This window comes from Penicillium robsamsonii, assembly GCF_028829455.1.
Source record: "Penicillium robsamsonii strain IBT 29466 chromosome Unknown utg000001l_segment0_segment0, whole genome shotgun sequence".
Taxonomy (NCBI): domain Eukaryota; kingdom Fungi; phylum Ascomycota; class Eurotiomycetes; order Eurotiales; family Aspergillaceae; genus Penicillium; species Penicillium robsamsonii.
In genome coordinates this window covers 1,923,586-1,948,198 of record NW_026643219.1, presented here as the reverse complement: position 1 = coordinate 1,948,198, position 24,613 = coordinate 1,923,586, and the positions used below count along the sequence as shown (strand labels likewise).

At 49.0% G+C, this 24,613-nt stretch overlaps 10 protein-coding genes across 10 annotated transcripts; 5 read left to right on the top strand and 5 right to left on the bottom strand.

The window, feature by feature from the left end:
* Window positions 1-461: 461 nt before the first annotated feature.
* On the bottom strand, window positions 462-1,160 carry N7447_000772 (uncharacterized protein; the record flags this gene model as incomplete). The annotated part of the gene is made up of 1 exon (XM_057225048.1): window positions 462-1,160. One exon carries the CDS (start codon window positions 1,158-1,160, stop codon window positions 462-464), a length of 699 nt encoding a protein of 232 aa, XP_057089064.1.
* Window positions 1,161-3,833: 2,673 nt separating this feature from the next.
* N7447_000771 (uncharacterized protein) lies at window positions 3,834-5,180 on the top strand (the record flags this gene model as incomplete). Its single annotated transcript, XM_057225047.1, has 1 exon — window positions 3,834-5,180. The coding sequence occupies one exon, from the start codon at window positions 3,834-3,836 to the stop codon at window positions 5,178-5,180; it is 1,347 nt and encodes a 448-aa protein (XP_057089063.1).
* A 2,169-nt stretch (window positions 5,181-7,349) lies between these two features.
* On the bottom strand, window positions 7,350-10,103 carry N7447_000770 (F-box domain protein; the record flags this gene model as incomplete). The annotated part of the gene is made up of 2 exons (XM_057225046.1): window positions 7,350-9,897; window positions 9,994-10,103. The coding sequence occupies 2 exons, from the start codon at window positions 10,101-10,103 to the stop codon at window positions 7,350-7,352; spliced, it is 2,658 nt and encodes an 885-aa protein (XP_057089062.1).
* A 559-nt stretch (window positions 10,104-10,662) lies between these two features.
* N7447_000769 (putative C6 transcription factor) lies at window positions 10,663-12,959 on the top strand (the record flags this gene model as incomplete). Its single annotated transcript, XM_057225045.1, has 5 exons — window positions 10,663-11,366; window positions 11,427-11,864; window positions 11,917-12,298; window positions 12,350-12,485; window positions 12,541-12,959. 5 exons carry the CDS (start codon window positions 10,663-10,665, stop codon window positions 12,957-12,959), a joined length of 2,079 nt encoding a protein of 692 aa, XP_057089061.1.
* Window positions 12,960-13,190: 231 nt separating this feature from the next.
* N7447_000768 (protein translocase subunit TIM50) lies at window positions 13,191-14,847 on the bottom strand (the record flags this gene model as incomplete). Its single annotated transcript, XM_057225044.1, has 3 exons — window positions 13,191-13,781; window positions 13,845-14,546; window positions 14,605-14,847. 3 exons carry the CDS (start codon window positions 14,845-14,847, stop codon window positions 13,191-13,193), a joined length of 1,536 nt encoding a protein of 511 aa, XP_057089060.1.
* Window positions 14,848-15,291: 444 nt separating this feature from the next.
* Window positions 15,292-16,164, top strand: N7447_000767 (uncharacterized protein; the record flags this gene model as incomplete). Its single annotated transcript, XM_057225043.1, has 1 exon — window positions 15,292-16,164. The coding sequence occupies one exon, from the start codon at window positions 15,292-15,294 to the stop codon at window positions 16,162-16,164; it is 873 nt and encodes a 290-aa protein (XP_057089059.1).
* A 185-nt stretch (window positions 16,165-16,349) lies between these two features.
* N7447_000766 (proteasome regulatory particle lid subunit RPN11) lies at window positions 16,350-17,762 on the bottom strand. The gene is made up of 4 exons (XM_057225042.1): window positions 17,590-17,762; window positions 17,229-17,482; window positions 16,635-17,170; window positions 16,350-16,568 (listed from the first exon to the last, which is right to left on the bottom strand). Exons 1-4 carry the CDS (start codon window positions 17,656-17,658, stop codon window positions 16,423-16,425), a joined length of 1,005 nt encoding a protein of 334 aa, XP_057089058.1. The 5' UTR covers window positions 17,659-17,762; the 3' UTR covers window positions 16,350-16,422.
* Window positions 17,763-18,209: 447 nt separating this feature from the next.
* rpdA (histone deacetylase RPD3) lies at window positions 18,210-20,286 on the top strand (the record flags this gene model as incomplete). The annotated part of the gene is made up of 4 exons (XM_057225041.1): window positions 18,210-18,392; window positions 18,446-18,746; window positions 18,799-19,340; window positions 19,387-20,286. 4 exons carry the CDS (start codon window positions 18,210-18,212, stop codon window positions 20,284-20,286), a joined length of 1,926 nt encoding a protein of 641 aa, XP_057089057.1.
* A 468-nt stretch (window positions 20,287-20,754) lies between these two features.
* Window positions 20,755-21,953, top strand: N7447_000764 (60S ribosomal protein uL14). The gene is made up of 4 exons (XM_057225040.1): window positions 20,755-20,859; window positions 21,028-21,078; window positions 21,317-21,641; window positions 21,718-21,953. Exons 1-4 carry the CDS (start codon window positions 20,846-20,848, stop codon window positions 21,748-21,750), a joined length of 423 nt encoding a protein of 140 aa, XP_057089056.1. The 5' UTR covers window positions 20,755-20,845; the 3' UTR covers window positions 21,751-21,953.
* Window positions 21,954-22,324: 371 nt separating this feature from the next.
* N7447_000763 (uncharacterized protein) lies at window positions 22,325-24,037 on the bottom strand (the record flags this gene model as incomplete). The annotated part of the gene is made up of 1 exon (XM_057225039.1): window positions 22,325-24,037. The coding sequence occupies one exon, from the start codon at window positions 24,035-24,037 to the stop codon at window positions 22,325-22,327; it is 1,713 nt and encodes a 570-aa protein (XP_057089055.1).
* Between the last annotated feature and the right edge of the window lie 576 nt (window positions 24,038-24,613).

The window sequence follows — 24,613 nt, the reverse complement described above, 5'->3', positions numbered from 1 at the left end:
GCTTTGCTACCGGCTCTATGGGTTTAGTTTAAAGCTTGTCGCCGAGACTACATATGTACTTTATTAGCCAATTCATAGCCCAGGCGACCTGAACAACAGCATATTTCACTAGAGAGCGTAAAATAGAAGAGGAAAATAAAATACCCGTCAAAGAAAACAAAACAAAGACCAGGCAGCAGCCAAGGGTATCCAAGGGTATAAGGTACCGAGGATCACAGAAAAAATAAACCTAATTCGAAAGTTCGATCCCGTCTTCTGGCCATATACTTGAATCCAAGGTTATAATGTCAATAGAAATGATTTAAACACTCGCATCCGTTTTGTGCTCCTATCTTTGCGATTTATAGAATAAAAACTACGATGGATTAAAAGTGTACTTGAGAACTTCTAGATTCATGTTATAACTACATATAGAATAAGCGAAAAAACCCTAAGAATGTCAGTAATGCATAATGGGCTATTTAGACATCTTCAATATCAAACCGAAGGTTATATTCACACCGGTGGTTGCCGGTATGGAATGACACAATGCGTGGAATGCGTTTGACACCCTGACCATATGTACACAAGACAAGGGCCGCGACAACTTTACCAATAGGAGTTCCAAGAATACCGCAAAACTCCGGCGAAGGAGACTCCCACGTTTGTGGCTCCTTGGGCGGAAACTCAAGCCCCTCCCGGGATAGGTAAATATGATCTCGAAGAAAGGGCATGGTGCTCTCTTGAACAATAGTAGTAATAAAGACATACTTCAGGCTTTCCAAGGGAAAATGCGACTCATAGAAAGCCTTGGCAAACTCGGACATGTAAAAATTCGTGGGATCATCTGCTCTCCTGATATTATCTATGAATATCACGCCTGGTCCCGTTCGCCCAATCCAATATGTAGGCTCGCCTGTGGCTTTAACAACCGATTGGAATCGATAGCTAGGTTCCTGTATGTTTTGTGGGCCATCAACTGTTAGCCCCAAAGTATTGGCCCAATACTCCCACTTGTCTGTAAGGGGATCCGGGTGGGCAAGGATATACCAGACGCCAGAATCCATGTTTGAGAGAGTAAGCGTAGTCCTAGAAATAGGGCACCCGGGCTCATCGGCACGCTCCATCCATCGTCGTAAGCTATCCCCCTCTGGCTCAAACTCGGGATACTTGGGAGCCATTGCGATGAAGTTGGTTGGTAAGCTCACCAAACTAGCCGAGGTGGGAGAATATGTAAAGTGCTTACTCACAAGGTCAGGTTTATTGAGAGCACAATGTTGTGCGTTGTCTTTGGACTACATGATGCAGCGCCCCGAGCATGCTTATATACTAGTTTTAGCCAGCTGAACATGGGAATAGAATGAAACAAAGAGCCCAATCAATGCCATTGTGCAAATAAAAAGGCATGATTGAGACCAATGGGCTTAAAATTAGCCAACATAAAAGAACGAAGGAGTAAAATAATAGTTTGAAGTGTGCAAGAAGGATAGTGGGAGACATGAGAGCAGTCTAATACAGCTCTCTTCATTAAGTCATCATAGTATAAGGGCATCTCCTACATGTGTTCATCGACAAGAATATCTTTGAGACATTCATTATTTTTCAAAACATTGGACCTGTGCCTGATACTGTCACGAATAGAAAAAAAATGGCCAACTCATTGTTGAACTACTCGAGATTCATATTAGCTTGCTGTAGAGAGTCAATATTGTTGAGTTTCCTCTCACCACTCTCAGACACAGGACAAGAAGGCCTAACCATGAGGGTAGTTTATTTTCTAGGAGTCAGTTCGTGCAACTAGAAGGTAGTACCGAATATGCAGAAATTATCGAGCTCGCCACGCGGCGGGCCGTGGGACAGAAAGGATCAAACCCGTCGTTCTCCGGATAGTTCTCAAGGTACCCGTCCTTGCGAGGGTATCAAACCATCTCGAGGAAGGGATGCCAATAATCCGTTGTAACTTTCTTTATGGGCGAACAAGGGAATATTAGGGTGGCCCAGGAGATGCTGGCCCATATGAGAGGAGCCGGAAATCACTTTGATACCATGATGATAATATGACTGGGGCCAATTCCACTCAATATCAATAGTTTGGAAATATCAAGCACACCCCAGAGATGGGCTGGTTGCCATATAGGGTGGTTTCTGCGGTTGTGTTGTTTCGACGAATTTATTTGGGACGTATTGTTCTAGATTTCGTCTTATCCGGCTTGGGGCAAAACTTGATCGGGAAAATGTGACTCGTATATTGCAGTAAGTCATTTGAGTCGGCTGGCGCTTTTGTTTAACTCAGGGTGGCTTGCGGGGCTTCAAGCTTGCCTGGCTTTTCTAGGATATGTAGGAAGGCGTCATTTCGGTCGAGGTTGTAGATATCGGTTTCGCATGCTGTTCACTCAGTATATGCTGTCTGCAGGTGTCGTCATTGATAAAACGAGCTGCACATTTCACAGTATAATCTTCCTCTGTGAGCCCAGGAATTTGGACTTCCGGGTCGTGTCAGACGAAGAGCTCGCCAGTCCTTGAAGTTGAATTTCAATCCATCTTACCATGTGCTCCTCTGATATAGGCCCGGAGGCCCCCAGGAGGGTTATTTCAGCCATCGAATAGACATGTGGAATTTCCACCTCGGTTATTGTGATTGGATCGCTGAGCCCGTAGTAGGATTTTCGGACTGAAAATCGATTGTGGGCATCGTGCACGATGGAAATAGACAAATGGGGTCGTCATCGCCACAGGGCATCGCGCTGTGAGCGTCCCTGACATCCGTAGACCTGAATGTGGTGATAGATAACCTGGATAATTGGATAATTGCCGTACTGATGGCTGGTAAGGGCTGCGTGGTTGATATAGTAAGTAACTGTATATGCCCCCAATGAGTCTGGTGTCCTCACCTGGGGTGACAGTGGCAACCCTCGCGGAGACACATCAATGCAATAATTATTTCAACGACGAAGGAGTTGCCATTCTAGTATACCATTCATACAAGGTGAAGGTAGACGGTGTCAAACCTGATAAGCGAAATGCCATCTAAAATGAGAGATGAGAGATTAGACAGCCAAAACCCCGAGTGTATTGGGTTACCTACGGCAAACAACAGAGGATTTGAGAAAGTTCCCCATGTCTAGTGATGCACCGAATACAGAGTCCTAGAGCCATGCGGCATATGCCAACCAAGATGTGAAATTTTGACATGCTACAGCTGCGTACAATGTATGCGGTTAGACTTTCGTCTTATATCTAAGGTGTCTCTTAGACGCTCTCTTGTACGAGTGTTGGGGCACATGATTGAGGTTATTACTTTCAAGTTCGGCAAAACTCAAATCCAAGTTGGGGTCTATAAAAGCCAAGTACCTGTAGTGGACTCTTGGTCTGTTTACCAAGCTTAAGGCTGAATAGCTGTTTGGTCCTTTTTCGGTAGCTCCTGCCATTGTAGATTGAATGCTCAATGAACTCAATAGGAAACAATACCTATCCCTTTTTGGCAGTCGCACCTGCCTGAAGTTCAATGGTCGAAACACAATGTGCCCATCGTTCCTTCTATTGTGTGTATCTTCCCTTTTGGGACCCAGGGTCTCCTATAAATTCTCTTCATCTCTCACTTTCCTCTTTCTTTCTTCTCTCTCTCTCTTCTCTCAAGTTACCAATACAGTTTTCAACAGCGTCTCCTGCGCTGTGACCCTTTCTGCTCCCCCCCCGTCCCCGGCCTCGCCGGCGTTTAGTTTTCATTTTTATTTTAAAAAAGTAACAGTCTTCGATCAAGTCCTCCTTTTATATCGTACTCCTTCTGTTGAGTCTTATTGAAACATATGCTAATACCTTGGTCTCTTCCATGTACAGAAGAAAAAATAAAAAAAATGTTGATCCCCTTCTTGGGGATCTTCGTGGGCATGACTCTCTGGAGTCAGTGGTTCCCCATCCCGGGGTTCACTGCTCCAGAGCAGTCGTTCATGCGGCGTCTGTCTGGTACATTCCAGCTGACGATGGAGTCTTGGGCCTTCTGTGACCTGGTGAACGCTGCTGCCTCCGGGCGCGGACACGCTTCCCAACGCGAGCCTCCTGTATGGGAGTCGCGTTCTCACGTTGGCCGTGGGTATGCAAACTCGACGGACTTTCTGATTCTTAACCTTGGTACGGATGTCATCGTCCAGCCTGGACTGGTTGATGATATGCCGCCATGGTTTCCAACCCCGTTCCTGGTACCCATCCCAGTCTCGCTTTGGGTAGGTGACGGAGTGACATCTTCTGATCCCGAGGAATTTGTCGTCTTCCACCCGACTAGACCCAAGCCTGGGCATGGCTTTGTTGCCACGTTGTTGTTCGTCGGTATTTGGTGTTTCGTCCAAGTCTCCTGGGCCTTGATTGCTTACTCATGGCAATTGTTCTCCGGACTTGATACCTTGATTGAGTGGATTCTGAAGGTTCTCGAGGGTCAGCCACAGATTGCACGCGTGCAATTTGTGGCCGAGGAGAATTCATCTTCTTTTGACAAGAAGATGGATCTTCTACTCGCAGGCCCAACGGAGACGGACGAAGATATTCTTTCTTGGGTCATGGCTGCAGACAATTGTTCCGAATCTGTGTCTCATGTGTCGGTTCTTTCTCAGTCTGGAGGTATCTGGGTCCACCGGATCACCAAAAACCTGGGAGATGAGCAGTCACTGGACCCAAAATCGGCGTGCAATACCACCGAGCCGGCTAGCACTACGGATGACGCTCGCGCGATCTTGGTCTTTCGACACCCCTGGAACTCGACTGATCTCCACTCCTCTGACCATGACGGTTCTCCGGCTCCGGTTAAGAGTCCGATTGGCAACGGTGCGGATGATGAGCGTCCCGATTCCACCCCGGCGTACTTCCGCAAGAAAAACCGTCCGTCGCAAGTAAAGAGACGTCGCGACGCAAAGAGAGCACGACAGGAAAATAAGGAACTTGAACATTCTAATGTTTTAGCCTCTTATGCTTCCAGTGCTTCTCTTGCGATGCCTCCGACCTCGACGCCTTTGTCGGCTTTGGCTCCTGTTTTTGTCCCTGGTCGTCTGGCGGAGCAGGGTGATTCGCAGAGTGGTCCTCTTTCTCCGGCCCCCTTGTTCGCAGATGTGGGCATTGATCCTCCTACGGACTGTGGTACGACGTCGCCAGATGACAGCGCTCTTCCCCAGCGGTCCCGCCGCCGTCGTCGCCGTCGACAGCATCATGTCTAGATACTTCGATAGAGGTGGGACATGTATCATGCAACAAAAGTGTCTGGGTGGGATACCTCGAAGGAACTCCTCTCTTCGGAGGGCTGTAGGTCCTTCTTGGCTGTCCTACAGCGCTTTTGTTTGCTAGTACAACGCTGTGTTGGGCCGCGTCAAGCGTCCTCGGAAGCTTTTTGTGGGTGTTTGGGCTTGGAGATTTGAGCTGACTGGCCAATATGTAAGTAAACTCCGAGCACCTTTGAGACACCAGTACTGACAGTCTTGCTCTAGGCATCAAAAAAAAAAAAAAAAAAAAAAAGAGAAGACTACATCAAACAGAAAACCCAAAAGAGAGACAGAGAACAGCTATAGCAGAAAATCGTCAAATAAAGATCTGCTCTCACTTTTCTCTCACTTTTCCCTCACCTTTACCTGAGGCAAAAGAAAGATCTTCCTTGCGACATTCTTGTCTCACGTCACTTTTGCTTCGCTTTTTTGTTGCCTGGGCTCTGGGGTTTGTCCATTTTATATCTGTTCTTCGAGCCTCAACCTCGACCACCCTTACAAGATATTCCCTCTCTGCACCCCATCGTCCAATTTGAGGTCCAGTCCAGAGCCGCGACGCTCTTCACACCCTCTCTGATGGCAGGTCTTCAATTCAACCCCTCTGGGTTCACACCGACTCTGTGAACACTTTTCCATGTACTGCCTCGGTGACTTCAACATCTATAATCTTGATGGTGGGGTTTGAGACCGCAATGAGCCCATGTGCATTCGACATTCGGTGCCGCGAACAACTACTTGCTATCTTTCGCATCAGCCAACTCAAGTGTTTTCCGGCTTCTTCTTTTCCTTCCGCGGGCCTTAAAATAGGTCTTTGCTGGATGGGCCTCTGGAAGGCCATGGACATCATCCTTTTTGCCTTCGTTGGAAACCCACTTCCTGTGTTCGTCAATGTCACTCAACACGTTTTTTTTTCGATCTCTAACCCAGAAGCAGGTCTCTGGACAAATTTCTTGACCCTCATAATCACTTTTTGTGTTCGTCAATCTTTCTCGCCGGTTCCCCTCCCTTCAGACCTTGAAATAGGTCTCTTCCGGACAGACATGTCGACCGGAACTACTTTCCACATTCGTCCTCCTCGGGCAGCAAAAAAAAAGTCCTTGATGAGCAGAAAACAAAACAAAAACAAATATTTTTTCCGGTCAAGCTGGAAATTATGGTATGTTATGGTCGTCATTACTTCGGTTTTCCATTTGCTGACTATTAGGGGTTTCCAGGACCCGTCTTCCATCGATTCATGCGTCCCCCAGCTTTTCCTTTCTTCGACCGGGTAAACTCCGGGTTTGGTGAATGGTCTACTGATCATTAAGGGATATGAAACATGGGACATGGTACAAGGGGATATTAAAACTGGGATGAACATGCATGCCATGTTTCGGGCGTCGTGCGGGGTTCCTCAATTTTGTTTGTATAGATCCAGCATCCGTAAGAACTTGGCGGATCATTTTTTTGTTGTTTCAGTGATACTCCTCCAAGCATAGCCTCATTTGTTAATTTTTGACGGTATTGTCACCTCGGTCAATTCAATACTATTGTTCCGTTGCGATTAATGGTCTTGTAAAAAGACCTGTTCAAGAGTAGCCGTGCTCCAGTTATAGTAGATCTAAAATAAAAAGGAAACATGTATTTGAGAGCTAGGAACTGGTCAACTCAGAAAGGATTTTCCTCCCAAGGCTCTCTAGATAGATAGGAGTGACAGTGCGTCATATGGAAAACGACGACATGCGGTCCCATTTCCACCAAATTAAGTGAGAATATGGGCTCAAAATTACTCCCAGAGAGATGCTACCAAGAGGCAGTGGCTACATAGGAAGTATAAGCCCCGAGGATTGAGACAATAATAAAACAATAATAAAAGTTGAGTGTTTTCACCGGCTCGAAAGAACAGGGTATATCCAATGGGGTACCACTCGGTATATGAAAACTGCTACCCGCCATGGAACCAAATACAGAGCAATATAGTTAGATGGTAGTTAGGTAGTATAATACACAGTGCGACTTGATGGCGCCTTGAAAGGTACATTAGTAGACGCGAGCAAACAACACATGACCATTACGCCGAAAACAAAGATTTATTTTAATAATTCGACGGTTATCCTAAATAGTGAATTGGACATATGACAGAGAAAGCTACATGACATGGCACTTCCCTCTTCGCTTACGACCTCGCTCCTTAATTGTGTTATCGTTCCAATCCTGAATGCGCCGGCGCCATTCCTCGTTTGTTGGCGGCGGTAAGCTAGTGGGTTCGGTTGAAACCCGCCTGTGGAAAGACCGTTGCCTCTGGGGTATCTCATGCTCATCATCTGCTGCAGTGGCCTGCCCATCCTCATATGGCTGTGGTATGTGGAGAAGGTTTGGCGATGATACAGAGTATGGGAAGTAGGCATCTCCAAGTGCATCGCCTAGTGCCGAGGCTCCCATGTATGGAAGAGGCATGGTGTTTTCTTGAGGAGGCAGTTCAGCTGGATACACAGCAAATGTAGGCGTACTAGGTCGGATCGCCGGGTAATGATGTGCTAGAGATCCTGTTGTAGCTGGATGTGATGCAGATCCATGATGTTCTGGCGAGAAATTGTTTGTAAACGAATCTTGGGGGACGAATTGTTCTGAGCTAAAATCTCTGCCAATGGAATTTCCCCTACGCATGGCGTCAGTCATAGGAGCTAGTCTCTGTAAGTTGACAGATTGTGGGCGTGGGCGGATTTGTTGCTGCGCGACACGAGCTGTTTCTTCTCTTTCAGGCCGAAGGGCAGAATTGGCGACATTGACTGGGGATAAGAGCATTCTCTGTAGATCATCTGGCAATGGGTCCACTGTCTCACGTTTGTAAGGAGGAGGTGGTGGCACCCAATTATCGGCGTCACCTTCATGGTGGGGAATATGTCGACGGTTGGAGGAATTACGATATCGAGGGTCGTATCGCCCACGGGTCGATGCAGCCGCAGTGGCAGCTCGATGGAGAACTTCACTAGAGCGAGGCTGCGTATTGTCATATGGGAGGTCAAGTACATCGCCTCGAGAATTCTCGCTTGGTGTGGTAGGAACTGCAAGACTGTTACGGCGGAAGTGAAGCGGCAGCGCTCGGGATTCTCGGCTAATCGCTGAATGACCAAGGTCTGCGAATGTTGTAGCAGTATCGCCACGATGTAGTCGTGTTCGCCTTCTTTCAAGCTCGACTTCCGTGGCCAAAGAGGAGTCCGGCTCCATAAGAATCTTGGGTGGCAATTCTCCGACTTCGATATCAAGCTCAAGCGCTTCGCCGTTCATTGTAGAGCGCTCAAAATCAAGTAGAAGGATTCGACCGCCGTCAACTGGGATATCTTCTTCGCCAAAGACCTGTGGGCGCACACCACCAGGTGCTACCGCGACGAGTCTCCGGCGACATCTTGAGTCTGAGCATACCCAATGAGCGGATGTGATCCCGTGCATGTCACTCACCCGCCGCCCCCGGATCAAGATCTTAGGTTGTTGAACAATCTTCTGAAGCTGTGCCAGATTGTCGCGAGGCGCGCAACCTCCATAATGATGACCACCACCAACCTGGGTACCAGTGATTCCACTAGCGCCCAAGCTAGGCATCCCATATATCCATAGTTCTGAATCTTGGAACCCCAAAGCAGAAAGTTCCCCCTCATCGTCCGTGGCCGGTCTCATGCTTGGTCGCATTTCCCGAGACTCATCTGTCAAGAATGGACTGGCAAAATAAACGACTCCCGCATTATTGTTTAATTGAAGCGCCCTAAACGCCCCCAATTGTTTGTCATATCCCATAACCCAGTGATCATCACCTTCCCCATGACCAGCAATAAGGGAGGCGTGAGTGATACGACAAGCGATTGTTTCAGGAAAGAGAATTTGTGTTGTCCACATTCGCATCTCGAGTTCTTCGGGTGAGGCGTCGGTTCCGGTCTCAGTATAGAAAGGAGGAGTGATGGTGACGATAGATTCAGCCGTAAAGCCAAGAAGCATCGCTCCATCGGGCGAAAATGAAAGTGCATCGACACGGAGACAACGTACCGCCCGACGGTCGGTTGGTAAAGCCTCTTCACCCACAGCGTATACCTCAATACTATCCTCAAAGGCCAAGGCTAGCACACTACCTGCTGGAGAGAATCTGATGTCCCTTGGAGCATCATTCAGCGTGATAACTTGGATATGCTTGGCTTCATCGTTAGAGAGCCGGTATATATGAACTCGATGTGTGGAAGACAAAACAGCAATGAGAGAGCCATCATTGCGGATTGTGGCTCCCAGTGGCCGCCTTCGAGTCTTAAGCTCGTGCTTGACGACGACTGGGTCGGTGGCCACGTCTAGTATGACAATGCGAGAAGAGCTGATGCAGAGAACCATTTGACCATTTGCTGAAAATGAGAATCGAAACACTTCACCCTGTGGGAAAGCCGTAGACGAGCTCATAGAACTTGAAATTAGTCGCACGAGAGTTTGTCGGGGTCGTAAAAATGCATCAAAGGCGTTCTGCCTGACCTCTTTGACAAATTGGCGCCTAAGTTTAGTAAGGTTTTCCGCCTCAGAAATAACCCCGCGAGCCCAGGAAAATGATGGACATTTTGACAACTGATAGGCATATAAAGCCGCAGAATCGGACGCATGTTTCCATTTTCGGTTTAACAAAGATAATGATGCAAATGTATTGGCATCAGAAGCATACAATATGCTATCAACACAGTAAGCATTGCAGCTAATGACTGACCGTAAGGCCACATGTCGGACGAACACGAGGTTGCGACTTCCAGATTAGATAGAAACTTACTGCTCAATCACATTAAGTGGTAGCCGGTCAAAGGGCGTGTTTAAGCTGGGCAAGGCAGAAGAGCCCGCTTGATGGACGAAAGAGTCCTCGTAGAGGGAGGTATCCTCCATGATCACCGCTTTGTACCTACATACAACAGATCAAGTACGCCGCGGGCATTGTTGAAAAGAAGATAGACGACCTTGTGGCTGTGCAGTTTCTCGCCCCATGAGGCAATGTGAGACACCAGCATTAATGAACCAACTCATGCCGATCGCCTGCATTGTCCACGCCAAGTCCAAAGATAAAAATAGAAAGCGCCTGAGGCATAACATTATGTCAGCGATTTCACGTGCGATGAGTCATCATCCCCACATAATGGATCCATCCATGGATGCCCGCAGTCGCAATTTTCGATAAGAAAATGAGATCGCCGGATTTTGATATCTGGGGAGATTTTGTACACAATGATGTGCATGTAGGTTTGAAATACAGCTCAATAGCCATCGAGAGCTTCTAATTTGATCTTCGCCCTCTTCTCCCTAACTTGCAGGCCTCCGTGCTCATACCCCTCACTCTGTCCAACCGCTAATCTGCCAACTCCGAAATCACCCCGACCAAAATCTCCAAATCATCCTTTGCTTTCCCTGGGTTAGCAATCGGCATAGCTTCCTTATACTTGGACGAATCATGTCACCTGCACCAGCCCAAGTCAATTCCTCCTCCAAGCTCCCATCTCCCGGATTCAATGCCGGCGCCCGACCCTATCGTTCCCACAAGGTCCGCGCCTGTGACTTGTGTCGCAAGCGCAAATCTCGATGTACTGTGGATATCCCCGGTCAATCCTGTCTCTTATGTCGCGTGCAAGGTGCCGACTGTCACTATCAAGAGGAGGCCAACGCGGATGCTTCGATCTTGAGTGCCCCGGACTCAAAATCATGGCCCGGGCCTCGAATTGTGGATGCCATGCCTGGTCAGAAGCGTAAGCGCAGTTCCGATGAACTAGCCCACATGGGTCAGAATATTCCGGCCCGGCAGCCGCTCAATGGGCCCAGCCCCCATGGAACGACTTCCTCGGGTGGACGTCGAGGAAGTGATCCGCGACGGAAAGATATGGACGATCACCAGAATGAGTCGGTTCTCATTGTTGGCCCTATGGTAGCTGAAGATGCCCAAGTCATCGAAAAACACATGCCTCCAGAGCGGACGAGTCTATCGGAAGAGCCCAAGAGCCACCCGTACAATATCTACTCTAGTGATCCGCGGAAACCAGTGCTTTACACCACAATCTCGCGGCGAAGAAAAGGTATGCGGAAAGGAACACCTCCTGGTGAGAACCAGAAGGAGGTCCTCGAACAAATACTCGGGCCGTTTAAACACGACCTAGTGAGACTGTATGTTGACCGTTGACTTCCCCCCCTCATTATATACCCTCCTAATATTTCCCCCTCTAGCTTCATTGATCGTTTTAATGTTTCTTTTCCGATCTTCGACGGAGAATCTTTCTGGGAATCATACATCGCCGAAGACCTACACGATCCACCAGCTGCACTAGTGTGTCAAGTTTATTCTATGTCCCTCGTATACTGGAAACATACCCAAAAACTTGCGTGCCATCCGAAACCCGACGTTCGATATGCGATCAACATGACCGTTGCCGCATTGCATGAGGAATTCTCAGCCCCCGGGTTGGACACAATCAGCGCTGCACTTATCGACCTGACTGGACGACCCATTTTCTCCATGACCGGCAACGCCGTCAGCTGTGGCCGCATGTTATCTTTGGCAAATTGCCTTGGTTTGAACCGTGATCCTAGCAACTGGAAGCTCTCGCCAGAAGAAAAAAACCAGCGGATTCGTCTATGGTGGGGAGTTGTGATTCACGATCGTTGGTAAGATAGTTTTGTTTTTCTTCTGGCTTGGAACAAACCTGACAATAAATAGGGGGAGCTTTGGTCATGGTGTCCCACCTCAGATTTCCAAAAACCAATACGACGTGCCTCTACCTACCGTGGACGTATTGGTCCCATCAAACCTCCGCACCACAGAACGCGTGAGAGCAGCACACTGTCACATCTATCTGTGCAGGTTGACCGAGATTTTGGGCGAGCTCTTACCACTGGTCTATGGGTTGCAACACAAACCCGCACGGGAGACATCCAAGAAACTCAGGCAAATACGAACAGATCTAGACATATGGGAAGACTCCCTACCGGATTGGTTGAGAGGCCCCCCAGTTCACACCGGAGAACGAATCTATGGAGCAAGCAGCTTGCAATTGGCTTTCTTAGCTGTCAAAATGCTTGTCAGTCGGGTTGAACTAAATGTAAGCCATAGAGGGGAAAATAAAAAAGAGTGATCTCTAACAACCTGACAGGAAGTCAACAACTCCGAAACGGAAAACACCGAGGCACGTCGCTATTTCCAAACGGAATGCAGAAGGTCAGCAGAGGAGATTGTTGCCTTCATGACGTCTTTGCGAAAGGGTAATTTCACAGAGTTCTGGCTACCCTGTACGTTGGAAGTATTCTCCCTGACTATTCCTCTTTTTCCTAATTATTTTGATAGATAGCGCCTTTCACCTCACGTCAACGGCAACATTGCTGGTTCGTTGTGCATTTGAGACCACCGACAGCGAAGTTGCACGATCCTGTCTTTCTAACGTCGAAACCTTGCGCTCAGTCTTACGTCGTGTACGGGAAGAAGAAGACTGGGATGTAGCAGATATGTGTCTGGATCACTGTGAACGCATTATGCACCGGCTTCCCGGAACCGGTGCTACAATGGACCAGGCATTCACCACCACCATGGCAGACAGCGGGCTGGTCAACCCGGCCGCGATATCGCTGCCTGAGACCCAAACTAATAACGATATCGTTGACGACATGATGTCGATATCTAATACTTTTGGAACGATGGACGGTTTCCCCTTTGACATGACAGGAATATGGGATGTCTCCGTCTTCCAAGATGTGAACCTAACGTGATCAGATCATTCATATACTTTTAGATTCTTATTTCAACAATATACCCTGGGATCCAAAGCCCAACGACCTTGATATCAGTTCAATCTCAGTCTTTCTCTTATTAAAATTTCTGACTAAAATTTTGTACAAAAAACAAATCCCCAAACGTTATTTTACACTCGTTCATTAATGATCAGAACGAACCCCTGATGATCTGGTAGACAGGGAGAAAAAGTAATTGGCTCGTGTCGATTACTGATCCTTGGAGCCAGCACCGAACATGCCAGTGAAGGAGCCCTTCATGCTCTGCATCTGCTCCTGGCGGGCCTTCTCCTCCTCGGCTGCCATCTCAGCGAGCCACTTCTCGCCGTTCGCGCGGATCTCCGACTCGATCATCTCGTAGTTCTTTTGACCACGCTCGCGGATCTGATCCCAGAGCATCTTGCCCTGAGCCAGACCCTCGGAGGGTGACTGATCGCCGTTCAGGGTGGCAGAAGACTTCAAGCCAAGTGCAGCAGCAAAGTTGCCCAGACCACGCGAGGGCTTCTTCTTCTGCTCCTCGGCAAGCTCCTTCTCGAAGCGCTCACGCATCGCCTTCTCGCGCTTGGCGAACTCGGCGGGAATTGGAGTGCCATCAAACGACTTCAGCACGGTACGCACGTCTTCGACGCCCATACCAGCGAGGTATTCCAGGAAGGGAATGAGGGCGACCAGCGTCTTATCTTTCGGGTCTCCGGTCCACTTGTCCAGAACAATGGCGTTCTCGGGCTGGTAGCGGGCGTGCTCCTCCTTGGTGTCGATGAGAATAACCTTGGAAAGGTCACGGTTGAGATATTGCAAATCCTAGAAAACAATTAGCACTCAATGTCTATAATTAGAAGAGAGGAAAAATCCAAGTTGGCATACCTTGATGTATTCTCCATCCTTGTATCGGGTCGCCTCGCGGAACAGGGGCCAGCGGATGATGCGGTAAGGGTCGAGTTTGCGTAGGACTTGGTCGGCCATCATGCTGGGCACACTGGTGAACAGAACAAGTTCGTAGTATTGGTTCAGGTAGCGGAGGAAGTAGTCGACACCAGGTCGCTTGGCAACTCGCCATCCGTGCTCACGGGTCCATTCGCTGTGAACAAGGAGGTCTTCAAGACTGAGCACCAGGGTGTATGGCTGACGCATCTCGGCGTCCTCATCCGGAAGCAGCTTGGGGAAAGCAGGGTCCTTGTAGTAGCTGGTGAGATCGCTGGTACGGGCCTTGATACGGCTGTACCAAAGACCGGGGCTCCATCCAGATGGGATCTCAGGGTGTTGGCGCTCCTCCTCTTCGGTTTCCCAGTTGCGTCCCAGATAGCCCATACCAGCAACACCAGCAAGCAACATGGCTGCGTATACTATATTTGCCATACGGGCCTTGCGGCGGTCGATAGATGTCTCATATCCGCCTTTGGGGATGTCACCACCTCCTCTGCCATCCGTGCCGTACTCTTCTGACTGGGTAGGGTCTTCTGTGAGGTTCAATGGTCCCTTTTTCATACGCCCTTCCAATTCTGCGGCCAGCGTTGATGGAATACCTTGTGTCAGATCGGGGAGAGGCGTCTGTGGGGCTTGTTCGACCTAGAAAGACAACGTCAGAGGGGATTCATTTCTGTAAAAAGTAAAAGGAACGTCTCACGGGCTCGGAAGGTTGTGTAGGTTCGGCTTTTGTATCAAACTCAGGTTGCTCTGCGGTAAAGTCTTTTTGAGCTGGTTTGGGAGTATTCGGATCCTTCGATTTGTTCGACTTCGCCCTTAGCTGGATACCCGGGGAAAGCTTGTAAGCAGCGTATGGCGAGGGCCGCGCCGACAGGGTCGATGCCCGAACGGCAGAAGCAAGGACATTTGGCCTCGTCAGAGGCAAGACTGCACGACTAAGCATTGTGTATTGGGACTTGGAACAAAACTGTCCTGAATGATGGGATGAACGACAGTTTCCCGTTAAAAGTCGGCGCGACTCGGTACGGCAGCTCATACGAACCATCCGTGCACTTTATTTATATATCGACTCCCTTGGCCACCGAGTCTTCTCCTTTTTTCTTTTCTTCTTCAGAAAGTTCACCCAGACATTAATTTGACCTATCAAGCATTTCTTCTATGCATGCCGGGTTGTATTAGCTGGGGAGACCAACGAAGATATTCTTCATTCCCACTACCAAGAGCGCAGCAAAGGATTTTCCCGTGAAGCTGCGCTCCGATCGTGGGACACAAATCTTTTTAGCATTTCTCTCTCTCTTTTTACCATCTGATTACCAGAAATATGATCTTCCTGTCCAAATTTAGACTCGCTCGTATCTCATAGAACTCATCTGCATACATTCCAATCATGGGGTTCAAAAAGAACATGCTCCGTTTTGAGGAGCAACTCTCCGATGTCGACTCTGAACCAGACGCCGAACCTCCGATCTTACTGCGATTTCCTTTCCTCCATCTACCGTCCGAGATCCGCCTACGAATTTATCATTATGTCCTGTTCACGCCGACCCGGAAAAATGCACTGAAGCGCACTGGCAATGTTGGGTCTTCGGCGAAGAAGAGCAAACCTCTAGCACCATCCTCGCACCGCATCGCCCTTTTCCGTGTCTCGAGGCAAATCCACGACGAAGCCACTCACTACTTCTATTCAACCCAGATATTCCGTGTGTTCCCCGTACAGGACTTCTTGCGCATGCCCACAATCCGCGCTTTGCCTCGACGCCACCGCTCTTCGATCACCACAATCGAATTGATTGTGGGATCAAGTTGGACTGCACCTCCAAAGTCATGGATTGTAAACCAGGGCTTGGGGCTACACGACATGGAGATTGTCCGCACATTGAAAGTGTTTGTGCAGTGTGACCCTTCACAACCTTCATTCGAGGGCTTTCGCAAATCGAAAGATTACTATACCGACTTCTGTGGCAAATTGTTACATCAAATCCTGGAACGTTTGCCGGGTCTAGTTCAGGTCGAATTCGATGCCTGGCCCTCTGTAGAGAAGAATGGACCTTTGATGACTCGCTTGCTCATGGAAACCCGCGATGCTCAAAAAAAGGTCCTCTGGGGCCCTGATAGAGGCTGGACCGATACTCAAAATGACACTCACGAGAAACATGACTTCAATGACGTGGAAGCTGCCTTTGATGGCCTGCGAATCTACTCCTCTGATGTTATCGAAGCCCTGAGCAACTCGCTTCAAACAGTCAAATTGGAGTCATGATAATCCATTGTTCGGTGGATATTGTTCATATTGTTACGATTTATATACATTACGTGGAGCATAGATCATATGAAACGAAATTATAGACACAGACTTACATTCAACAATAGCCCACACCATTCTTATTGACAATGGATTTATTATTGTTACGTCAAAATTTGAATAGATTTCATTCATCTGCTGGTCTGGTTTGGTAACATAAAGCCCAACCAATCAGAAATAATTAAAGTGGTTTGATTGGCACACTTTTCTACCTCTTTAGAGATCTTCATCAACTTCCATAGCAGCCCCGTTTGTGTCTTCTTTGGATGATTGCCGTGCCACCGAAGCTTCCTTGTCAATCATCTGCCGCGAGACGGCGACAATGTTATCCTCAATCAACTGCTGACTTACGTCCTCGATGTCTGTAAATCGTCAGTCTCTGTTTTGGGGGATAGTTGTCACAAGAAAGGGAGAGAGAAAGAACATACGCTTCTTGGGATCAACCTTGCCAACGTATCTCGTCTTCAGCTGATCCTTGCTCAGCTCCGTCTCTTCTTTGATCCGCTTCTCGTAGCCCTCTGCAAGAAGAACAAGCTGTTTCATACGTTCCACGTTGTGCTGGCCCTCCTCGTGGAAGTCATTCATCTCCAAGGCCTCGGTCCATACGTGTTTGTGAAGGTTCATCAACATGTTCTCTTCCAATCCCGTCTTACGGTAGTCAATCGCAATGCTGTAATAATGGCGGTTGAGACCGTGGATCAGAGCCTGGATCGAAGGCTTGTTGAGGTGACCCAAGTTTGATGTAGTCTGGCGGGGCTCCTGGCCCATGACTACCGTCTGAGGCTGGATGAGACGGAAGGCGTCAATGACAACCTTGCCCTTCACTGACTGGATAGGATCGACGACAACGGCAACCGCACGCGGTGTGAGCTGCTCAAATGATTGCTGAGTGTTGATATCGACCGAGGAGAGCCAGCAGCCGAAACCGGGATGCGAGTGATACCATCCAACGACGGTTTCTGGTCTGTACGAAACTATCAGCATGGGGGAGTCCTTTAGTATATATCAGCTAATAGGCTTACCGTCCCGTCTGTCGGAGCATTTCCATCATTCTAGTTTGAAACACGGGGTCCACTGCCTCAACACTGACGCCAGTGCCACTCTGGGGCATAGCAAAGACGTCCACTACTCGAACTGTGTATTCATCAACGAACTCGCCCAGCATCAGGCCCATGACCTCCATCGGCACACCGGCGCGGCCATGTCGTAGCATCTTCAGCAGAGCCAAGGAGGAGATGTGGACAGTTTCGGAGTTATCAATCAGGTTTGGGGTATCCTAAACACGGCTCTCATTAGCCAATGTAGATAAACATGGTGAAGCTAGGCTAGAGTGTTGCCATTGATGCCTCCCAACAAGGGGATTAGAGGTCATATCTAACTTACACCACCCGGAGCAGCGCCTCCCATCCCCATGCCTTGAGCGGCCTGGAGCATCCGGTTAAGGCGATCCATAGTTAAGAGATATCCGACAAGACTTGATGAAGCGAGAGTAAAGAGGGCGAAGCTATCGCGATTTGGAAGCTCCGGAGCAAGTCGATTTGTCTCTAGTAGCTTGGTGTTGCCAAAACAGTATTCAAAGAAAGATACAAGATAGCGAAAATCCCCGACAGATGTGATATTAGCGAGAAGATAACAAGGTTGTCGAAGACGTGTTAACTGATGATGAGCAAAGCCGTGGGAGCTTTGCCTGACGAAGGCGGTGTGTGTTTCGGTCGGCTTCCGCTCCTTCGCGGCCGATTCTCTCTCCTCTATCTATTCTTCAAAAGCCTGAATGAACAATGACATTGGCTTGCTATTGTGATTAAGTTCTACTACCTAATCTTCGCACTGCGGGATCTGGTGACAATAGGTGCCATCGCTGCCTATTTACCCCCCTGGGAGTATATCTGCATTGCGCCTGCAACGAACGCTACTTCATCATTCCCCGGATCTCACTTACACTTCTTGAACTTCACTTTTTTCCCCCACTGTTAACTAAGTGACACTCAGTCGCTCTCTGCAACATGGCTTTGGAACCTATCTCTGATAGGCTTCTCGGGTCTAAAAACAAGAAAGTCGCTTACTTCTACGACTCTGATGTGGGCAACTATGCCTATGTCTCGGGCCACCCCATGAAGCCCCATCGCATACGCATGACACACAGCTTGGTGATGAACTATGGCCTCTACAAGAAAATGGAGATCTACGTGAGTACTCTTGTATCTTTGGTTCTACTTAACTTTTCCACTAACAAAATCAGCGTGCGAAACCTGCCTCAAAGTATGAGATGACCCAGTTCCACACCGACGAATATATCGACTTCCTGTCCAAAGTCACACCCGACAACATGGACCACTTTGCAAAGGAACAGAGCCGGTATAACGTTGGAGACGATTGCCCGGTGTTTGACGGTCTCTTCGAGTTCTGCGGAATCAGCGCCGGAGGCAGTATGGAAGGCGCTGCGCGACTGAACCGCAACAAATGCGATGTTGCTGTCAACTGGGCTGGTGGTCTTCACCACGCCAAGAAGAGCGAAGCAAGTGGCTTCTGCTATGTCAATGGTATCGTGCTTCGGTCTTCAAACGTCTGTCTCGGAAGCTAACATCCACGTAGATATCGTTCTTGGAATTCTGGAGCTGCTGCGCTTCAAACAGCGAGTACTTTACGTTGATATTGATGTTCACCACGGCGATGGTGTCGAAGAGGCCTTCTACACGACTGATCGCGTCATGACCTGTTCTTTCCACAAGTACGGCGAGTACTTCCCTGGTACCGGTGAGCTTCGCGACATCGGTGTTGGACAGGGCAAAAACTACGCAGTTAACTTCCCTCTCCGTGATGGCATCACTGATGTCACGTACAAGAGCATCTTTGAGCCCGTCATCAAGAGCGTAATGGAGTGGTACCGCCCCGAGGCCGTGGTCCTTCAGTGCGGTGGTGACAGTCTGTCGGGTGATCGCCTGGGCTGCTTCAATCTCAGCATGCGAGGACACGCCAACTGTGTCAATTTCGTCAAGAGCTTTGATCTGCCAACATTGGTTCTTGGCGGTGGTGGCTACACTATGCGCAACGTTGCACGGACATGGGCTTATGAGACCGGTATCCTTGTCGGAGAACCCCTGGGGTCGGAGCTGCCATACAATGATTACTATGAGGTAAGATCCTTGTTTCTTTCAGACGAACTAATACTAACTGAATTAGTACTTCGCTCCTGATTATCAGCTTGATGTCCGCCCCTCCAACATGGACAACGCCAACACCAGAGAATATCTAGACAAGATTCGCAACCAGGTTGTCGAGAACCTCAAGCGCACGGCATTCGCTCCTTCAGTCCAAATGACGGAAGTGCCGCGTAACCCCATGGTGGATGGTATGGACGACGATGCCGATGACGTTATGGATGACCTCGATGAGGATGAAAACAAAGACAAGCGGTTCACACAACGACGATTCGACCAACGCACGGAAAAGGCTGGCGAGCTTAGTGATAGCGAAGATGAAGATGAAAATGCTGCCAACGGTGTTCGTCGCCAACCAGGCGCCATGCGTCGTCGCAACCAAGTCAACTACCGAAACCTCGAGCCGGACTCTGGGCTGGATAGTGGCATGGCAACCCCGCAAGATGGCTCATCTGCGGCTGATGGAGAAATGGACTTCGCCCTTGATTCTAAGATGGCCGATGTCCCACGCACTGAAGCCGAGGCGCCTTCTGCCGCTCCAGAAGCTCCACACGCTGATGAAACCCTCATGACTGATGCTGATAACATGGCTATGGAAAGTGAGGAACAGGAAGCCTCCACTACCTCTCAACGCCAGTCTCCTCCTCACGATGAAGATACTACCATGGAGGATGCTGCTGCTACTGTCGCTGAACCCACTACCTCAGAACAGATCCCAACGCAGGCGTCAATCATTGAGGAAAAGCCTCTGGTCGAGGGCTCCACCGCGTCCCCTATGCGGGCCCAGTCCCTTCCAAAAGAGGCCCCCGATTCTACCCTCGAGAAGACTGCCGAAGCTTCTGCTCCTACCGCGGAAACCGCAGCAACGGTGACCAAGGAAGAGAACGTGGAACACACGGCAGAACCCAAGAAAGAGGAGTAATCGGCTGTGATGCAAAGACGACAATATCGGACCTGGCGCAACGGACAATGGCAGAAAGGTGTTATCGGTTTAACAGCATGCTCGCATCTTGCTTGACACTTGGGGGCATTACTCGTGGCGGAATGACAAACTCAAATCGAGATTTATCCTTGAAACGTTTCGGGGATGGCGGTTTGCTTTTATGAACTTTCAAGGAATCATTTCATATTTTATCTTCATCCATATGCTATCTGCTTTTCCTTTCGCCTAGCTTTTTTTTTAAAGAAAAGGTTGCAAATGTATTATTCAGTGAAATGCAATCTTCCCAAACTTTACCACACTTGAGAACCCTAGAAGTATACTGTAGATGCCTCAGGCATTAACATTTACCACTAACTCCAAATTGGGTTAGCTTTAGGGCAAACTCGATGGGGCTAGTCAGCCAATCACCTACCAACGCCAAGATTTTACGCACTTTGCCCACTAAGCGAGAAAGCACACCTCCAGTTTGGATCCTTGACGTTCGACCTCTTGTCGCCAACCTTTTTCACCCAACTTCGTTTCGTGATCATCAGCCATCATGTCTAAGAGAGGGTGAGTCTTACAGCGATTCCATCCGGGGCCCCATTCGATTCCGAACCGATACAGAATTTTGCAAGCATGAACAAGCAACACAACACCTTGGTTTCGAGAAGATAGAATGGGACTCGGATTGGGAAAACAACGAAACGACAAGAACGAAAATCGCTAACGGTTAAACAGTCGTGGCGGTGCCGCCGGCAACAAGCTCAAGATGACTCTCGGTCTGCCTGTGTACGTCTACAAATTCCTTATCGTCTAGTCTGTTTCGAATGCGCCTTTTCTTGCCCGCCGAATGCCATGTTATTTCAAGTCGATCAACGCCCTCAGAAAAACATACACCATACAACAATACGAAAAGATCGGCGGGAAGAAAGGGAAAAGAAAATTGGATATCCACTTTCAGCATTCGAAACACGACGTCTTCGAGATCTAGAACAATTCACTAACGGGTCCTTTTTTCGTCAAACAGTGGCGCCGTGATGAACTGCTGCGACAACTCCGGTGCTCGCAACCTGTACATCATCTCCGTCAAGGGTATCGGTGCCCGCCTGAACCGTCTTCCCGCTGCTGGTGTCGGAGACATGGTCATGGCCACCGTCAAGAAGGGAAAGCCCGAGCTCCGCAAGAAGGTCATGCCCGCTGTGGTTGTCCGTCAGAGCAAGCCTTGGCGCCGCCCCGATGGTATCTTCCTGTACTTCGAGGACAACGCAGGAGTTATCGTCAACGCCAAGGGTGAGATGAAGGGTTCCGCCATCACCGGTCCCGTCGGAAAGGAAGCTGCTGAGCTCTGGCCCGTACGTTATACACTCCACATGGAAATGGATTCCGTTCCATTGTCGCATCTCCGATCCAAAGCTAACACTCTCTCAGCGTATTGCCTCCAACTCCGGTGTCGTCATGTAAAGAGAGAAAACCCGAATTTTAAAGAAAAAGAACGATACCAAACCTCAAATCTGCTTGGGACCTGGAATGCGGTGCATATGAGACCATAGGATTAAAATGGGAGCTGGACAGGTGGTGTCCATTTGACGAAATCCAACTGTTTATTTTAAAGCCGGTTTTATCCTCCATCTAGGTGTTTTCTCCTCCCCTCCCTTTACTGGCAGCTCTCGGAAGTATTACTTTTAAATCACATCCTCTTGCAATGCCTTACCCGTTACCTTGAGGGCTGGCCTAAAGGTTTTAGGCAAGCTGTATGGGAGGGGACTTAGTCCTGGTTGTTTCTTCTCTGTCCGATATATGAACTCTGATATGACCACCAATGGCTCTACGTAGTCCCTTCATAGACCCCTTAGTAAACGTACTTGATCTCTGTACATCTGGACATCAAGGCACGACTTGAATAAAGGTCACATCATACAGTTCTATGTCATGTCGAGTGTTATGTGAAAATATATTCTGCAATATATGTATCCAAGTACAAACCGCTCAGTTATCCAATGCTATTTAATACAATAAAAACAAATCCACAATCTAGTTATTTCTTCGGTCCATCCCGAGTCTTCTCTTGGACTTTCCGAGCAACCGTCTTCGACTGAGCATCACAAGATAAGAACCAGAGCAGAGCCACACCCAGCGTCACTAGCACGAGGATATGAACCCCCCACCAGAAATGCTGCACGCCAGCTGGACACATAGTGATCTCATAGCTCCACTCGCCGGCGGCCTCATCAAACCACGCCGAAAGGAGTCCGGCATTACCACCGAACTCTCCCATCATCGAACGGAGGGTCACCTCCCGGATAGAAGGGTCGTCGATGTGCTGGCTCTTGTTGAAGCGCTTCGCAGCCCACTTCCAGGCCTGAGACATATCGTCGTCGTCGACTGTTTCAGTTCGGTTGACGAAATGAACGGTATCACACCCCGTGTGGTCATGGCCCGTAAGAATTAACCCGTTCCGGCCGCGACCACCAGCAGGCGCATTCTCGTTGCCGCTCAGCCCAAATATGCCTTGCAGGATCGCGCTAGCGCTGAGTGAATCGCTGAGATGATTCTGCTCCTTGAGACCACCGTCAAGCCACCGGGGCACACCGTTGGGACCATCCTTGTCGTCAGAATCGCGGAATGAGAAATATGGCCCGTCAGTGCACACGCCATCTTCCTTGTGCAGGGGTAGATGTGTCAAAAGCAAAGTAAACGCGGACCGGTCCTCGACCGGCGAGAGTCGATTGGCGATCAGCTCATTCAGATAAGAATATGTATGGCTCTGGACATCCGCAGATAGTGCAGGAGTATCGAACATGAGGGAATTGAGATTAATCAGGTGCAGAGTAGGGGTAACAAGCTGATCTTCAGCAGACGCAGATAAGGACAGGATTGGTGGGTGTTCGAACCGCACATCCCAATTTGCACGGCCAAACTCACGCTCAAATCGCTCCATCCGCGCCTCGCTGATGTCCCCCGCATATCCAATATCATGGTTTCCCGCGACATTGATCACGCGCCTGGCCCAAGCCCGATCCGCACCCAGAGGTTCCGACTGCGGCGCATTGCTGCCTTCGCCCTGACTCCAGCCCACAGCACCAGTTCTGGTGATATTGTCGTCGACCCGCTCTCCGCCGCGGAACACACGGTTCCAGTACCGGTGTCTACGCCAGGCGAATTCGTCGTTGGAGATCCACTGGCTCCCCACCAAATCGCCCAGGACGGTTGTGTGCGTCGGCCGGGTCCACCAAAAGAGCGTGCGATAGATGTGTGCGAGGTAGTAGTCGTTGCCGAAGAGGTCGAGACGTTTCAAGCCAGAATGGAAGGCGCGTGGGATGTCTTCAGTTGCGAGGGTTTGGAGACCGGTTGTGATGTTTGAGAGGACGTCCTCGTTCAGCATAGGTGAAGTGGAGGCATTGCCGATTGCTTCCTGGATGGCGCGCCAGTGGGTCTGCATGCGGGGGTATAATTCATATTCAGGGAAAGGGAGTGAGGAGTCGCCTTCTAATTGGGGGTCCGCGAGGACTAGGAGTCTGAAGATGGCGGGTTGACTATTTGTGTCTGAGGTTGAACCGCCAAAATGTTGGAGAAGCGTGTTGATCACTGAATTATGGTATAGTCGCTTCTCAGCTGACCCTGAGGTAGACTGTGGCAGAGGAAAGGCGCATCCGTTGAAAACTGGGTAGAAATATAGGTAAACAGTGGCGGTCACTGTGAGTGGAAGAAGGAGCGCAAAGGTGCGGGAGAGCAGCCAGCGGAGGGACATGAGGGATCTAAAATGACAGAAGAAGAATAAATGTTATAAAGAACTATACAGCATATTGAAAAGAGTTGTCTTGAGTGGTGGAAAGGAGAAGAATCAAAAAGGCAGGGAGGATATCGCCAATCGATAAAGATTGCGCGCACATATATATAGTGACACCGGCTATAGGATTGAATTACACAAGACAAAATGGACAAATCATAGTCAAGGCATTATAAACAATCTCACAAATATTGATGATCCTACTGTCAGGAAATATATCTTAAGCTGTTTGTATACAAGGTGGGTAGGATAGGAGCCATATACTGCCTATAATAAGAGCTGACGGTGTGTTGGGCGGTGAACTCCAGGATTATGAGAGAAGTAAACAGCCATGTATAAATTATTATATCTACATTCGCAGACGTAATTAGTATAGGGAAGAACGCTCAACTCCAGTCAACTTCATGTCAATAAGCAAGTCAATCGTATACTCCCACATAAATCCCCCGGCGACCAACGTACCTGCAATGACGAAATTGGCCCGAGTCAACAAAGGGAACAAGTCTGAGCGAGGGGTATATCACATAAAACGCCAGC